The sequence below is a fragment of the Phyllostomus hastatus genome, unplaced genomic scaffold, assembly GCF_019186645.2.
Source record: "Phyllostomus hastatus isolate PE091 unplaced genomic scaffold, TTU_PhHast_1.1 phas_contig_17, whole genome shotgun sequence".
Lineage (NCBI taxonomy): Eukaryota > Metazoa > Chordata > Mammalia > Chiroptera > Phyllostomidae > Phyllostomus > Phyllostomus hastatus.
This window is the reverse complement of record NW_025333664.1, coordinates 19,148,676-19,162,986: the sequence shown is the minus strand read 5'-3', so window position 1 is coordinate 19,162,986 and position 14,311 is coordinate 19,148,676. Positions and strand designations below refer to the sequence as shown.

At 41.5% G+C, this 14,311-nt stretch overlaps 1 protein-coding gene across 2 annotated transcripts in view; it reads right to left on the bottom strand.

The window, feature by feature from the left end:
• PIGU (phosphatidylinositol glycan anchor biosynthesis class U) overlaps window positions 1-14,311 on the bottom strand; it is a 94,286-nt gene that overhangs the window by 40,331 nt on the left and 39,644 nt on the right. For both annotated transcript variants that reach the window (XM_045832994.1, XM_045832995.1), the window contains one exon: window positions 2,846-2,943. In XM_045832994.1, the coding sequence (XP_045688950.1) occupies window positions 2,846-2,943 (98 nt within the window). The remainder of the gene's footprint in view (window positions 1-2,845; window positions 2,944-14,311) is intronic.

The following is a 14,311-nucleotide window of genomic DNA, read 5'->3' as shown; positions in this document are numbered from 1 at the left end:
GCAAACAACTAGAACAGGAACAGAACCACAGAAATGGAGATTACAAGGGCTAGCAACAGGGGAGTGGGAGGAGGAGAGAGGGGAAAAGGTACAGAGAATAAGTAGCATAGATTGTAGGTTGAAAATAGACAGGGGAAGGGTAAGAATAGCATGAGAAATGTAGAAGCTAAAGAACTTATAAGTATGACACAGGGACATGAACTAAAGCGGGCGGATGTGGGTGGGAGAGGGTATACAGGGTGGAGGGGATTGAAGGGGGGAAATGGGACAACTGTAATAGCATAATCAATAAAATATATTTTTAAAAAAGTTGAAATAAAAACATGTAGCCCTGGCTGGTGTGGATCAGTGGATAGAGCGCCAGCCTGTGAACCAAAGGGTCGCAGGCTCGATATCCAATCAAGGCACATGCCTGGGTTGAAGACCAGGTCCCCAGTATGTGGTACACCAGAGGCAACCACACACTGATGTTTCTTTCCCTCTCCTTCTCCCTTTTTTCCTCCTATCTAAAAAATACATAAATAAATGAAATCTTGAAAAAAATTAAAACATGTAAATATAGTATGAGCTGGGATATTAATTTCTACATAAGTAAGATCCTTAAGTTCATCCCAAACTCTGTTGCTCTCGTACAGATGTCTGCCAAGCACAGCTCATTCTATCTTCTGGAATTTTGTATCCAGTCCCTCATCTCTTCATTTCCCTTAACATGGGTTTGGGACCCCAACTGACACCTCTGACTCGATCCGATATAATGATCTAAACTTTCCCAGCCTCAGCCCCTCCTCATGCCAATCCACCACAAAGACTGCTGCCCGCACAGTTGTCCTGCAGCATGCCCCAGCTCAGCAAGCTTCAGCTGCTTTATAGCTTCAGAGGCTAGCTTAGTGTTTAGTGTACTGAAGGCGCTCAGTAAATATTGGTGGTAGAGGGAGGGATTGAAGACAATGACTGGCTGGAATGCTAGATTTCACTGATCACTGTTGTCAGGAGGAAATTTCCTTGAGTTTTAAACAAAAGGTATTTTACACAAAACTTTAAAAAAACAACTTCTAAATATTTACACAAATATTTACAAATAGGCTTAATAAACATTAAAAATTTTTTAGTCAGTACATGTGTATGAATAAATATATTTTAACAATATTTGTTTGATAAATAGTTGCACAAAATTCTGGCTGCATTCCCCTTAGTGCTCAGACTTCCTGAAGAATAAACTTTAGGAAGGAAGGGAGGGAGGGAGGAAGGAAGGAAGGGGGGAGAGAGAGAAAGAAAAGAAAGAGAGAGAGAGAAATATAAACTGCACATTATTATGTGGAAAAATGCTTGGATTTAAAAAGAATCTAGAAAGAAAATCAAAGCAAAATAACTTCACATCTGTTAAACTAACAATCATAAGTCACATTTAAAAAGCCAATGTCATCCTGGGAGGAAGTGGTTCACTTCACATTAGACACTCATGGTGGCACTGCAAATTGGCTCAGGCTTTCTGGTAAACAATCTGGTCCTGCATAATAAGAACTATAAAGCTTCTTACACCTTTGGGTCCAATGATTCAATTGGAAGAACATACCTTAAAGAAATAACTTAAAGAAAAACAAAATCTCTATACTATTTATATTAGTGACAACTAGGGCACATTGCAAAATGCTTAAACAGGAGAAAGACCAAACTCACCATGTATCATCATGTACATCAACACTTAAAATGACAACCATATGGTTGATTTATACTTAAGAACAATGGTCCTGAAATTAGACATTTCTTAATTTGAATCTTGACACTGCCCCTTCTATGCTTTCAAGAAATGTTTCTCTTCTAATAATGGACTTAGACCAACCAGGATGCATGAGCAGTTCCTTACTCTTGAGGAGATGTGTGTATTCTTTTTTTTTTTTTAAGATTTTATTTACTTATTTTTAGAGAGGGAAGGGAGGGAGGGAGAGAGAGAGAGAGAGAGAGAGAGAGAGAGAGAGAGAGAGAGACATCAATGTGCGGTTGCTGGGGGTTATGGCCTGCAACCCAGGCATGTACCCTGGCTGGGAATCGAACCTGGGACACTTTGGCTCCCAGCCCGTGCTCAATCCACTGAGCTACGCAAGCCAGGGAGATGTGTGTATTCTTGTTTGAGTAGAAAAGAGAGATGATTAGAGAGCAGTCTCTTGTGTCAGGCAGCCCGAGTTCACATCTTAGCATGGTCACTTGCTGGCCATATGGCCAAGTGACTAAACTGCTCAACATTCCAGTTGCAACTCATGTGCCTAATATGGCTAATATTAGACCAATACATATCTAATAATATTGCCTACCCTAAAATGTTCTTAGGAGGTTGAAATGAAATGATGCCTGTGGAGTGCTTAGTGTACTGCTTGACATGTAGTAAGCTCTCAGTAAATGTTAGCAATTTGTATTCTTCGATTAGTATGTACTGATCACCCACCATGGTCCAAGCATTGCATCACATGTATTCACTACATTTAATCCCTACAAGAACCTTACAGGATGAGTGCTGATATACATAAAGGTTAAATAAATGAGCTCAGAGAGGGATCTATGTGTACAGGGAATGAAAAGGGGAATGGTTGGTAGATCCCAACTACAGTATATAAAATGAAATGTACTTATACATCTGTAATGATATCCATAATTAGAGCTTAGTAATCACCAGGTCCACTTTGTTTAAAGTTAGTCATGTTTCTTTGTATTTTTAAATAGAAGCGAGTAACTGAATTGGGGACCCAGTCCCATCGCTTTCATTGAGCCATGCCCTTCTTTCTCCCAAGGAGAGACCAGGCCGTGTATTAAATGTCACTTGAGTGCTGGCTTCTGACCAGCAAGTGCTTACCTGGAGGAGATAAAGGAGTCCTGGGACAAACAAGGTGAGTGGGTACAGAGACTGGTATGTTGCTAAGGCAAGAAAAATAGCACTGAGGAAGGTACTACCTGTAAAGAGAAAGAAATGTGTGGTACAATCCAGTCTTACCAACCAGGAGTAGAACCAAAGGGTCCCCCAAACAAGATTAACTTTCTATAACTTTTCAAATAATCACCTGCCAAATATCTCCTGATACACACAGTGCTATGGAAACTCACAGAGAGACTCTTGGCTTGAATTCCAATGGAAGGAAGACAAGGAAGTCAAAACCATTTACCTTTAGTAACCTGAGATATCATAGGAATATTTTTTGTAACATTTTCAGACCCAGGAAGACTTTACAAAACTTCAGCACAAAGGTGAGTAAAGGGATCAAGTCTATTAACATCCAGGTCCTATTTAGGTTACCAATTGATTAAGCCTGCAGCCCATCACTATTTTTAATTTCGAGAGTACATTTATTAAAGCTGGGGACAGTGAAACAAAGGAAGGGCTTAGGATAGAGAAGCAACAGGGGAGAGCCTGGGTGGTGTTGCTTTGGCTCCCTAGAAATGTCACAGGAAAGAAGTGAGTCATGTGGGGTTGCATGGACTCATCGAGGAGTAGAAGTCTTGGTGACAGGAAGTGGGCCAAGGCGGGATTAGAGTTTAGGAGAAAGACAGCAAAAGTACATGCCCAAGAAAAGGAGGGGTGCAGGTGTGTTCCAAGGAAAGCACATCCCCATCACTATTTCTTTTTTATTTTATTGTTTTGCATTTGGGGGTGGGGGAGGAAAAGAGAGGGAGAGAAACATCAATGTGCAACAGAAATATCAATTGGTTGCCTCTCACATGCCCCCAACTGGGAACCTGGCTCACAACCCAGGCATATGCCCTGACTGGGAATCGAACTGGCAACCTTTTAGTCTACAGGTCGGTGCTCAGTGCACTGAGCCACACCAGCCAGGGCCCCAACACTATTTTTATAACACCCTTCCTTGTATGCTATCTTCAGGACATGTGTTTATTATTTTTTCAAATTTTGTTAATTTTATTAATAATGTTCTCATTCCTTACATAAAATGGGCCACTATGGAATCATTAAACATGATGTTATAAAAAATTTTCAATGACATGGATATACCATTATTTCTTTAAAAATATGCATAAACAATTTTATTAACCAATGTCACCCCAATAAATTCAATAAAAATTGAATTTTTATTGAAATTAAATTCAGTAACAAATAAAAAATTTAAAAATACATGTATGAACACATGAAATGCCTAGGCCACAAAGTTCACAGCAATTATCTCTGTGTTGTAGAATTATGGATGATTTTTCATACTTCTGCTTCTCTGTATTTTCTAAACTTTCTATAATGAACATGCTTTGTTTTTGTCATAAGAAAAAAACTGATTTCTTTTTTTCAAAACAAAAACAAAAACAAACAGCTATTCCCTTTCAGATGGTTTAAGACAACAGAGTACACTATAGCCAAGGCTACAGAAGTCTAGTTTATAACAGAAGTTTCAAAGTAGCCTAGAAATCAGTAGAGTGTAATTGTTGGTCCAAGGCTAGTATCCTATAATGACAATGTTTCATAAAATGACAGTATCCACAGTCACTCTTATTAGTGTGGGGTCAACTGTTCACTGAAAATAACAGACATCCTCTCAAAGGTGCTTCCTAAAAGGAGAAACTAGGTACCCCACTCAGTATGAGCAGTTCCACCCTCTCCCAACCCAGCTCCAGAGACAGACAGAAGGATTTTTTTGCCCACCAGAAGAGCTATATCTTCTTGAAACATCTAAGAGCCATCTCGAAAGAGTGAGGGTTATAAATGTGACTACTTCAGGGGAAAAGGGGTGGAAAGAAAATAACTTTGAGTGTAACATCCCTTAAACCAAGGAAACTCACCAGCTAGGAACAATTCCTGGCTGAAATGAAATGGAAGGAAGGTAGAGAAAGGAGGAAGTTGGAAGCAGAAGACAAAGGACAGAATTCTATGGGGTGGGCTGTCTTGCCATGTTAATTAGTGCCGGGCATGATATCCTGTATCCAGGGTACTTGTAAATATAACTGAGCCAGGACAGAATCGTGCCCAGCAAAGCTGTGCCACCAGCAGAAGCCCTCAGAGACCTGTTCAGCCACAGACGCCTAGAACTAGATCCAGGTCAAGTCTGAGATAGGAAGATGGCAGAGGTGGCACTCTAGAGCCCAACAACTAGGACAGGTTCAGGACCCCTTGAATTGGCCAACAATCTGAACGTGATTTTTGTAGAAAACTGGCTAAGAGCAGGGAAAAAAAACTGGAAAACACTTTAATTAAACATGTTTTCTACAGAGATTGGGAGAGAAGAGGTCCATGTGTCTGTTACCACCGGAGGGAGGCTAATGTTCCAGATGCATCCATTCTCAGGAACATGGTGAAAACAAACACATGACTTTCACCTCTCTCACCCCAAGATGACACCAGAGTGAAATAAACACAGCCACCTCCTGTCCTAATTGCCTGCAATCAGTAATTACTGGTCTGGAGCAGCTATTTTGTAAGGCCCAGGAGAAAAGGGCTCAGGGCCTAAAAGAGAACGGACTGGTGAGTTTTAGAATATATGCTCCCAAGATCAGGAAGAAGCAGCCTGCCTTCCTTGGAAGAAATCATTAGGAAAGAAAAATCTGTTCCTTCTGCTATTCTCTGTGCCAGTAAGTGACATCAACATCTGCCAGACACCCCAGCTATTCCCCACCCCTCCAGGCCCACACTCCTTCCACCAGCCGCCATGCCCTGTGGATCCACCTCTGGAACACCCACCACTGCAGCTCTTGCTCTCATCATCTTACTAGTTGTCAGCAGCCTCTTCTCCTCCTCAAAGGTCTTCTAACCTCCTTGCAGCTAGTTCATCCTCCATAGAAGCACAGAAGGATTCTTTTAAAATGCAGTTTAAATTGTGACAAGCCCTCTATAAAGACTTCTGATAGTTCCCTTTCATCTATTGGATTAAGTCCAAACACTAACAACAAACAAGACCAAAACCCTTCACGCTCTGAGTTTATTTCTCCAGTTCCACCTCTCACCACTCTCCTACACATACCCCATCCTCCAGCTACACTGGGCCACATCTCAATTTCTAAAAAATCATGCCCTTTCTTCTGTGTCTGTTCTCAAGCTATTCCTTCTACTTAAGGTGTCCTTCCCTGCCCTCGTCTGGTAGAGACCTGTCCTTCAGAGGCCAGTTGAAATGTCATGTCCTCCATGAGGCCTAAGCAGAGATGATAATTAGGGTGATTATAGCTAACATTTATTGACCACTTACTAGGTGCCAGGCACCTATCCTCTATATCCAGAACAGTGTCTGACTCTAACCAAAAAAAAAAAAAAATAACAACAGTAGCCCTGAATAAACATGACAACAACATTGTGAAAGCTCTATTTTTCTACCCATTTTTATTCTACCCATTTTACAGGTAAAGAAACCAAGGTATAGAAACAGAAAGGTTAAGTCACGTATCACTTTAAGTAATGGAATCACTCAGTTAATTAATTCCAGTACTCGTTCTCTTAGTTCATTCATGATTCTCATTCAATACTGATACTATCTTATAATAATTTGCTAATGTTTACCTCTTCCCCTGTTTGTCTGTGAGTTTCACATGGGCAAGAAACCTCTTTTAACTCTGAATCTCCAGCACCTAGCATAGTGCCTGACCCGTGTGTTGAATGAATGAATGAACGAATGAATACGATCTAATGATACAAATGATATCCTTTTTAAAAATGCAAGCATATTAAAGAAAACCAATGTTCTTTTTTTAAAATGAGATAAAATTGACACACGATATTATATTAGTTTCAGATATATAACATGTTTAATACTTTATTTGCTAAGTGATCACTACAATAGGTCTAGCTGACACCAATGTTCTTAAGGAAGGAAAACTCATGGGGAATGGAACACGGGCAAAACACAAAATAAATCTGACTCTTGATAAAGCAGACTGCAGAATGGCAGTTGAGAACTTGCTTTGGCCAGGGACTGGGCACAAAGAATGCTCTTGGTAGTGTAGATCACTGGATGTCTGAGACCTGCGATCCAGGGATAGAAATGTGGTACTGCAACAGTCAGGAGCCTGGTATGTAGGATGCTGGGCAGATGTGGATGGGGCACATGAACAGTCTGAGCAAAAGTGAGACCTGGCTGGTGTAGCTCAGTGGCTCAGTGCTGGCCTGAGAACCAAAAAGTTGCCAGTTCAATTCCCAGTTGGGGCACATGGCTGGGTTGTGGGCCAGATCCCCAGTTGGGGGCCTGCAAGAGGCAACCGATTGATGTTATCTCTCACACATCAATGTTTCTCTCTCTCCATTACCATCTCTCTAAAAGTCAATAAATAAAATCTTTTTTAAAAAGTGAGGGGAAGTATGGAGGCACACGAGAGACTCACAGAGTTGCTATATTTTGGAAGAAGCTAGGAGCGAGAAAAATGGGTTAGGAAGGCAGAAGAAGGGTAATATGTGCCTGAAGTAAAAGATGACTTCCACCATTTTAGACAAACTGTGCAACAGGCAAACATTTCCGAGGTGCTGGCTGTATGCCAAGCCTGTGCTGGGTGCCAGAGACTGGTGACTCAGACAGGCTCTGTCTTCAGGGAGCCCCCAGTAAACAATGACACATACAGGAGGAAAGTATGAAGGAAGCGTATACCTAGCCCATCAGGAAAAGCTGACACCTGAGTTTAGAACAGCGAGTAGGTGAAGCCGGTGGTCTGAGAGAACAGCATTTGCACAGGCAGGAGGGCAAGAGAGAGAATGGTGTGCTCAGGATGGAAGGGTGGGGACTGTAATTAGCTCAACATGGCAAAAACAGGGTGAGACCTGGGAGGAGTAACTGGAATGGGGGCAAAAGGGGCCCTTGTGGATGTTGATAACATTCTGTTTCGTAATATGAGTGCTGGTTATATGTCATTTTGTCAACATTCATTTAAGTGTACACTAATGATTTGTATTTTTCTATATACTTTTCTGTATATGAGGGGGGATCCAAAAAACCTGAAATTTATTTATAAAAAATTGTGTATTTTCATTTCAAGTTTTGGTTTTCTGTCTTGATACAACTTGTTTCCATTACGAACTCTTATTATTTCTCCCCTGTCCAGACACACAAAACCAATTTTCTTGTCAAGGGTCATCTCACATCCTTTTTCTCTGCTCTTGAAAGTACCCACGTTCTCTCTCCACCTTTAACAATCTTTGCTAGTTGGTTGTGGGTAGCGTAGTTGTTGTTGCATTGTTTTCTCAATTTAACAAATTGCGTATTTTTTCTTACATGTTTAAACTTCAGTCACCTTTAAGGTGCTCTGCATTTGATACAATACACCTAGAAAGACTTTTTTCCACTGCTCAGAACAGTTTTTGAACTCGTTGATTTTGATGCCTTTTAGTGCTTTCCCCATTTTTTTGTTTCACTTGTCCACATTAGCAAAATGTTTCCCTTTGAGGATATTTTTTCATCAGGGAAAGAAAAAATGTCTCTCGGGGAAAGATTGGGTGAACAGAGAGGGTGGGGCATGGAGGTCATGCCAATTCTGGTCAAAAACTGAACACTCAGAAAAAATAAAACAACAAAAAACAAAAACAAAAATTTTTTAAAAAACTGAACATTCAGCAGGTATGAGCAGGTACCCTTATATATCACCCACCATGAAATTGGCAAATGCATTGAAAAGAGTCTTAAAAAAAAAATTCACTGAAGCCAAAGACAGACTCTCACAACCCCACCAGCTGGTACATTGACACAGATGGGTTGCTAGAACACTCACTGAGCAGGGGAAACCTGTACTACAAGGGGCCCACCCTCCAGAAATAATTCTGGGTTTTGGGGGGCCCCTCCTTGTACACACTATATTTCAATAAAAAGTTAATATCTAAAAAATCTCATTTCCTCACATCTGTCAGAATGGCTATCACCAATAAACCAACAAGTACTGACGAGGACGTGGAGGAAAGGGAGCCCTCACGCACTGTTGGTGGGAATGCAGACTGGTGTAGCCACTATGGAAAGCAGTACGGAGTTACCTCAAAAAATTAAAAATGGAACTGCCTTACAATCCACTTTGGGGAATACATCTGAAGAAACCCAAACACTAATTTAAAAGAATACATGCACCCTTATGTTCATTGCAGCATTATCTATAATAGTCAAGATTTGGAAGCAGTCCATGTGTTTATCAGTAAGTGAGTGGATAAAAAGCTATGGAACATTTACATGATGGAACACTACTCGGCCATAAAAAAGAAGGAAGTTTTGCCCTAGCTGGTGTGGCTCAGTGGATTGAGTATCAGCCTGCAAACCAAAGGGTTGCCAGTTCAATTCCCAGTCAGGTCACATGCCTGGGTTGTGGGCCAAGTCCCCAGTTAGGGGTGCAGGAGAGGCAACCACACATTGATGTTTCTCTCCCTCTCTTCCTCCTTCCCTTCCCATCTCTCTAAAAATAAAATAAAATCTTAAAAAAAAAAAGAAGGAAATTTTACCCTTTGTGACAGTATGGATGGGCCTGGAAAGCATTATGCTACGGGAAATAAGCCAGTCAGAGAAAGACAAGTACCATATGACTTCACTCATATGTAGAATCTAATGAACAAAATAAACTAACAAGCAAAACAGAGACGGGCTCATAGATAGAGAGCAGGCTGACAGTTGTGGGGGTGGGATGGCTTGGTGGGGAGTGGGTAGAGGGACTGAGCAAGAAAGAAAGAAGAGAAAGAAATCATGGACACGAATAACAGTGTGGTGACTGGAGCGGGGTGGAGGGTATGGGGGGGTTAAATGGTGATAGACAGAGGCTTGATTTGGGATGGTGAGCACACAATATAGTGTACAGATGATGTGTTATAGAATTGTGCCCTGAAATCTGTATAATTTTGTTAATCAGTGTCAGGAAAAATAAAACTAAAAAGTTGCAGTTAGCAGGTAGGTGGGGGTCAGATCATGGAGAGCTTAGCTTGCACAATCGTCTAAAAACATCTACCTACAGGCTAAGACAGCACATCTGAAATAATGCCTGAAATGGCAGCCTCATCTGGGCAAGAGCTAGGGCATCCTACCTATCTACCAGGAGCAACCATGCCAAGGGGACTGTGAGATTTAAAAAACAAAACAAAAACAACAACAAAAAACAAAAAAACAAACATAATTAACCATTTACTTGTCAGTACAGCCTAGATACCTAGACACTAAATTTTCTATATAAGCCCTAGTCTTTGGCCTTATCATAGGAATATTAAACTAAATCAGTCAAATGTATACGTACACTGGCTAGAATATCAAGGAATTTCATTATCCACCTAATCTAGCTTTGAATATGTTTCCCAACTCCCTGTTTGTGCCAGGGTAGGGGCCAAAACAAGCCTCAACAAGACCTGGGGTAATGCTCTGCTTCCAGAGACTGCACCTTGGAGTGATCTGGGCCAAGGTGGGTGGCATAGCTGTAGGAGAGAGCAGGAATGTAGGCGAGGTGGAGCTCTGGGGGCTGGCTCAGTATACAGACTTCAAGTGGAGTGAGCAGAGACTGGGTCATAGACAGTGACCTATACCAGGATGGGCAGTGGGACAGACTGGAATGTGGTCAAAAGGGCTAAGGTCCCATAGGACATTCAGAAGAGGAAGTTGCACCAGGGCCTGAACACAAGGCAAGATTGCTGGAAAGGAGGAGGTGATGATGGGGCTTGACCCAATGTACTTGGCCATTCCTTGCCAAGTGTGCTCTGTTAACAGGGCAGGCTCTCTCAGAGCAGCCCGTTCATATCAGTGATAATGATAATTTATCCAGCACACACTCTGTTCCAGCCAGGACTGTAAGCACTTTACATACAGTCCTTCCAATAACTCCATGAAGTGGGTACTATTACCATCCCGACTTTACAGAAAAGGAAACTGAAGAACAGAGGGGTTATATGCTCAGGGTCACAACACTAGTGAATAATATGAACAGGGTTTGAACACAGACAGCCTCATTTCAGACCCCATATTCTTTTTTTTTTTAAGATTTTATTTATTTATTTTTAGAGAGGGAAGGGAGGGAGAAAGAGAGAGAGAGAAACATCAATGTGTGGTTGCTGGGGTTCATGGCCTGCAACACAGGCATGTACCCTGATTGGGAATCGAACCTGTGACACTTTGGTTTGCAGCCCGCGCTCAATCCACTGAGCTATGCCAGCCATGGCGTAGACCCCATATTCTTAAACTGCATCATTATGCTACCTTCTTTTTTTTTTTTAAGATTTTATTTATTTATTTTTAGAGAGAGGGGAAGGGGGAGAAAGAGAAGGACAGAAGCATGGATTGGTTGCCTCCTGCGCATATTCCAACCAGAGACAAAACGCACAACCCAGGTATGTGCCCTGACCAAGAATAGAACCAGTGACCTTTTGCTCTGCGGAATGATGTCCAACCAAATGACCCACACTGGCCAGCGCACCAGCCTTTTTTATCTCAGTCTTGCTGTACCATAAAAATCCCAATAAGCAAAGCAACTATTTGTTGAGCAGGTTCTGCAAAGGAAGCATGTTCAGCATTTTATAGTTCTGACTTACTCCTCCACTAATTCAGGAGGCAGATAATATCTCTGTGATCAACCCGAAGTTCTTAAGGCTGTGTGATTTGCCTGAGGCAAAAGAGCTGGTAACTAGAAAGAGCAGGTTTGAAGCTGGGTTAAAGTGACAAAACTCTACCCCAGCCTGCTTCATCCTTGGGTCCTTGGCTCCTCTATGACTCTCTTCATGGGAAGGGCTTTACCCCAGAGCAGTGATTTTCACCCAGAGTGCTACAAGAATTTTTAAAACATGCAATACCTACTTGGTAAAGGGCACTGACCTCTTTTTCCTTAGACTATCAAATAAAAATATGACAATAGCCAATACAACTAGAGCTATCAGGTGTGAATGTCCTATCTTGAACCATATACCTATAAGTCACATAACAGAGTTGCACCTTATAAGTCACGTTGCATAATTAGGTTGCATCTGATTGGTTAATTCTTGGTACCAGAAATCCTCATATACAAATATAGGCACCTGATTTTTTAAAAAGTCACTTTGGAAGCCCTGACCAGTGTAGCTCAGCTGGTTTGGCATCTCCCCACAAAGCAAAAGGTCACCAGTTTGATTCCTGATCAAGGCACATGCCCGGGTTGTGGGTTCTGTCCTGGGTCGGGTGCGCAAGAGAGGCAACAGATCAATGTTTCTCACTTTGATGTTTCTCTTCCTCTCTTTCTCCCTCCCTTCCCCTCTCTGTCCCTAAAAATAAACAAATAAAATATTTTTTAAAAAGTCACTTTGGAAAAAAAGAGTAGGTAATTACTATTAATATTTTAAAATCAATTAAAATTATACCTATTTTTGACAAAAATATGTATTTTCAGGTGTGCCACAGAATTTTAGTAATTAGTTTATGTGTGCCAGGAGATGAAAAAGGTTGAAAATCTCTGCCCTAGAGGAACCAGAGAAGGAAATGATGGATGGGATCATCAGGCCTCAGGATCAGCACTCTGCCATTATTCTTCCAGGGCTGGGCTCCATGGAGAAACCCTCTCGTTTTAACCTCTTCCCAGTGCTCCCCAGGAGGCTCAGGGATACTATCAATTATGAGGGATCTTTTTAAAAGGAGGATACTTTTTAACGGGCGCTGGCCCCTTAGCTCAGTTGATTGGAGCATCTTCAATATGCCAAGGTTTGGGGTTGATCCCTGGTAGGTGAGCATGCAAGAGACAACCAATGTATGCAGAAATAACTGGAACAACAAATTGATGTCTCTCTTTCCTCCTCTCTCTCCCCGTCTTCCCCTCTCTCCTCTGTCTGAGATCAGTAAATAAGAAAAACAAACAAATAAAAAGGAGGATATCATTTCATTTTTTAAGATTTTATTTATTGATTTTTAGAGATAGTGTAAGAGGCAGAGAAAGAGAGGGAGAGAAACATTGATGTGAGGAAGAAATATCAATCAGTTGCCTCTCATACTTGCCCTGATCGGGGACTGAACCTGCAGCCTGGGCATGTGCCCCAACCAGGAATCAAACCAGTGACCTTTCACTTTGCAGAATGATGTCCAAACAACTTATCCCTACTCATCAGGGCAAGGAAGATATTATTAAAAGTAACAACCAGCACCACCATTTACTGAGCACTGAGCACAGGCCCCCACACCATGCTAAGTATTTTACGTGCATTTACATTCTCATTCATTCTTTAGTTCAATCCCCATGTTATAGATAAGGAAATGGAGGCCAAAAGAGTTAAGTGACTGGCTCAAAGTGATGCAGCCAGGAAATGGTGGAGATGGGATTGGCTACCTGATCTGTCTGACATCAGAGCAGCCTGAGCTCTTAATCACACTGGACTGCCTCTGATACTACTGATTCTTCTTTTTCCTTGGGAAGCAAGTGCTGCCACAGAGGCCTCTTTTAGTGCAACAAGAAAGGCTGGAAGGGTCCTTAGTGGCAAACCTCAAATTTCTAGTCTGGAACACTTCACTGTTGACAAATACCAACAGTGAACAGAAGGAGTTCACCTAGTAACATCTGTCTGTTTTCCTTTTTAAAGCCCAATGAAGACTTCACAGGGTTGGAGTATTTTCATTAGGTCACTGAGAGGCAGAGTAACCTAGACCAAAGCCCCAACCTTTGAGATGAAACCCAAGCTGCTCTACTAAACTAATGTCAACCCTGCCCACAGACCTGCATTTCCTGGCCAACACCCCAACAAGGACATCACAATATAATGGCCTGGGCCTTGTCCCAGCCTGTGTCTTTCAGTGTGTCCCAGTCAACCCTGGGCTGCCACAAAAGAAGACAAAGGACAGCAGGTAGAAGGAGTCAAGAAGACAAAGCAAACGAGGCCACTCTGTTTGGGGGGCACCTGCTCCATGGCAATATGGGGAGAGAGTTGCAAAGTGTACTACCACTGTCCCTGTCTTTTTATCAGTCAAATTAATGTATTTTTACTTATGTGCTCATTGAAGAAACTTTGGGAAAAAACAGATATGAAAAAGAAAAACCACACATGAAGTAGCTTTGCAGAAACAAGTTATCTTTTGAAATCTATATTCTATCTATTTTTGTTATACTTTAACATAGTTGAGATAATATTTTATTAAAAGACAATTTTGTATTCTGCTTTAAAAATAAATGTATTCTCACATAATTTGCAATTATTTTTTTAAACATCATGTGCATGGACACACTATATATTTTTTAAATTATTTATTTATTTGTTTTAGAGAAAGAGGGAGGGAGGAAGGAGAGAAACATCAGTGTGTGGTTGCCTCTCACATGCCCCTAGCCGGGGACCTGGCCTGCAACCCAGGCATGTGTCCTGACTGGGATTCAAACCAGTGACCCTTTGGTTTGCAGGCCGGTGCTCAAACCACTGAGCTACACCAGCCAGAGCTGTTTTTATGAACTATAT